Source organism: Candoia aspera, chromosome 4, assembly GCF_035149785.1.
Source record: "Candoia aspera isolate rCanAsp1 chromosome 4, rCanAsp1.hap2, whole genome shotgun sequence".
NCBI classification, from domain to species: domain Eukaryota; kingdom Metazoa; phylum Chordata; class Lepidosauria; order Squamata; family Boidae; genus Candoia; species Candoia aspera.
The window spans coordinates 119,280,842-119,283,806 of NC_086156.1; the positions used below are offsets into that span (position 1 = coordinate 119,280,842).

The 2,965-nt window shown below is 59.9% G+C and overlaps 1 protein-coding gene across 1 annotated transcript; it reads left to right on the plus strand.

Annotated features, from left to right (window-relative positions):
• Positions 1-905: 905 nt before the first annotated feature.
• GPC2 (glypican 2) lies at positions 906-2,667 on the plus strand (the record flags this gene model as incomplete). Its single annotated transcript, XM_063303144.1, has 3 exons — positions 906-1,255; positions 1,828-1,986; positions 2,357-2,667. Coding segments are annotated over exons 1-3 (624 nt in total), but the record flags the coding sequence as incomplete, so codon positions are not given.
• Between the last annotated feature and the right edge of the window lie 298 nt (positions 2,668-2,965).

Below are 2,965 nucleotides of genomic sequence, written 5' to 3' on the forward strand. Positions count from 1 at the left end.
TACCCATCCCTTCTGGTCGCCTCGCAGATTGACTCCCCCTCAGGTCAGATGCATTTGGGTGTCCCCCTAGCCTGCCTCTGCTTCTTCCATTACCTCCACTATCCATTGCCCCCATCCAGTGGAGAGTGATGTGCAAGTCTCACCTTGGGCCAGTGGTGGGGACAGCCATGGATTGTGATGGAATGCTCCCAGGCAAGCCCTGCACACCTAGCTGGTTGTGGCAGGAAGAGGAGGGTGGGCTAGAGTGGGCAAGTGATCCAGGGCTTCATATGGAGGTTCCCATCAGCCTCACACATCTGGGTCCATTGCTAGGCATGAGGAGAGCTGCAGGCAACCCATTTGGGCACCTCCATGCTGTGCCTACTGTTACACAATGTTGGTAGAGCCTGTCCATGGGCATTCTGGACCCCGAGGGCATTGAGTCCCCTTCCGGGCAGCCTTTTCTTAGCAAAGGTCATGGAGAGACACAGTGCTTCTGAACAAGAACCAAGAGCTTACCAAGAGCTGTCGTCAGGGAAAAAGTCTCCTAGGAGGCAGAAGCCCTTGGTGCTCCCTCTTAAATGAAAATGAAAATGGTGGCAGGGAATCAACTGGGAAGGCCAGGCCCTTATCTTCGCAGTCAGCACCCCTACTCTTAGCTGGTTCTGGAGGGTGTCTATTACTTACCAGCAAGACAAGTGGCTGGAGGATGGGGATAGCTGGGCCGCTTCCCCTGGCCCCTCAGGGGGACCGCTTTGCTCCTAGGTTCTGTATAGCCTCTCTGGCCGAGCACAGTTGGAGGAGGGGCAGCGAGCCTCTAACTATTAGGCAGAGGAATGAGGAAGGAGAAGAGAAACAGAGGGCGCTAGGACTGCTCCCACTCCGCTTCCATTGTCTGCTGCCTGGCGAGGATAGGACCGGGCGGCACTAGGGCCCGGCTGATCTCACCGCGGACTGGCTTCTTCTATTGTCTCGCAGTCGCTCCCCTCAGCGCGGGGAAACTCACCCGTTTCTAGCGGATCTTGATCCTTCTCAGGGGCGGATCGTGGCGTAGCGGTGCGAGCTCTACTTCGCTTGCAAGGGCTTCTCTTTCCCCGGCCTTTGCGCCTTTCACCTCGCGGGATGGGGACGCTGCTGCTACTGTTGGCCCTGGGCGCGCTTCTTTGTTCCGCTGCTGTCGGAGAGGCTCGTGGGGCGCGGAGCTGCGCGGAGACCCGGCAGGCGCTGTCTAGCCGCGGCTTCGCCCTCGGTTCGGTCCCGCCTACCCTTATCTCGGGTAAGGGCGCTCCGCCGGAGGACCTCTCGGAGCGCGCCGCGACCAAAGTTTCCTGGGCGCCCCTGACAGATATCCCAGGTGTCGGTGGGGGGAAGCGGTGATTTGAACACTGGGAGACTCCGCCAGTCTCGCTCCCGGAATGGCGGGTCCTCTTTTCGAGTTTCTTGGGAGCGAAGGGGATTCCTTTTTAACCCTGCGGTTCCCTTTGCTCTGCGTTGGGCTGAGCTGCGGCTCGGATGGACTTTGGTCCCATGGGGTGTGTGTGCGCGCGCGCGCGCGTGTATGTAAAGAAAGTCCCGAGAGGGCTGTCGCTGTCCTCTCTTGGCCTTCCCAGTTGCTTTCCCAAGACCATCGCCCCGAACTTCGAAGCGTCCCGGGAAGAGGAAGTGAATGGGCTGATGCACCCGCTCGACCCTTCCCAGGGGAGGCATTTTGCGTGGGGGAAGATAGGAACGACGGGGTGGGCGGGCAAGGTGCTCCCCTTGCTCTAACCTTGGTTGGCCTCATTCAAAAGGCTCATCACCCCCGAGGGGTGACCGACCCGCGTGGCCCCTCCCCTTTAATTCCTCCAGGAGAGCACCTTCGCATCTGCCCTCAGGACTACACCTGCTGCGCCAGCGAGACGGAGGAGCGCCTCAGCGAGCAAGGGCAGGCGGACCTCCAGGCGCTGCTGGGGGAGACGGGGGCCTTCTTGACCAGCACTCTCGGCTCTCGCCAGCGCCGCTTTCAGGGTGAGCGAGGGGAAGGCCCCCGCGCTTGGCCCGCTTTCGCCGGCCGGCTGTTCTCTTTCCTTTTCTCGCTCACTTCCCCGCCCCCTCCGCCCCCGCCCATCACTCCCTTTTCCTCAGATACAGGCTGTGATTTCACTTGGAGAAGCAGCAGGGGTCGTTCCCCTACAGGGAGACACCTCACCCCGCAGCGTTTCGTTTGGCAGCCCCAGCTGCTGGCTTTGCTGTTTGGCACCCCTTGCTGCTGGCTTTGCTGTTTGGCACCCCTTGCATGTGGGCAAGAGAAGACTCAGAACCCCGCTTCTCTCGCCTTTCAGGTTTTCTAGGGCTCCGCTTAATCTCGCTTCCTCGGTGTTTGTTCTCCCACTTCCAGACTTTTTCGAGGAGCTTCTTGCTGGAGCTGAGCGGTCCCTCCAGGCCATGTTTGCCCGTTCCTATGGGCGCCTTTATACGCAACATGCCCACCTCTTCCAGGGATTATTTGTGGAGTTGCAACATCACCTTAAGGGGGTCCGGCCGGACCTAGATGAGGCCCTGAGTGACTTCTGGTCTCAGCTTTTGGAGCGAATGCTGCCTCTGCTTAACCCCCAGTATAGCTTCCCAGAAGGGTACCTGGAGTGTGTGGGGCACCAGGTGGAGAGCCTCCATGCCTTTGGAGACAGCCCCCGCCGGCTCCGGGTGCAGGTGAGCCCTGCTCCTGCCAGAGCAGCCCCTTGTGCCTCAGAAGCCCCCTATCTGGTTGGCTTGAAGCAGTGCCATTGGTAGGGGTGGGAAGGGGGACCAAGGTGAGATACAGCACTGTCCCACTCGTGGTTAATATGACACCACAGTGCCCTGGCAAGGAGGGCTTCAGCCAAAGAGGAAATGAGGCCAGAGCCCAAAGAGAAGGAGGTGCTGTGCCCCGTTCTCTCTTTACCATGACACCATTGTGCCCTGACAATCCCCGCCTTCCGCCTTGATCACATGGTGTCCCAGCCCATCA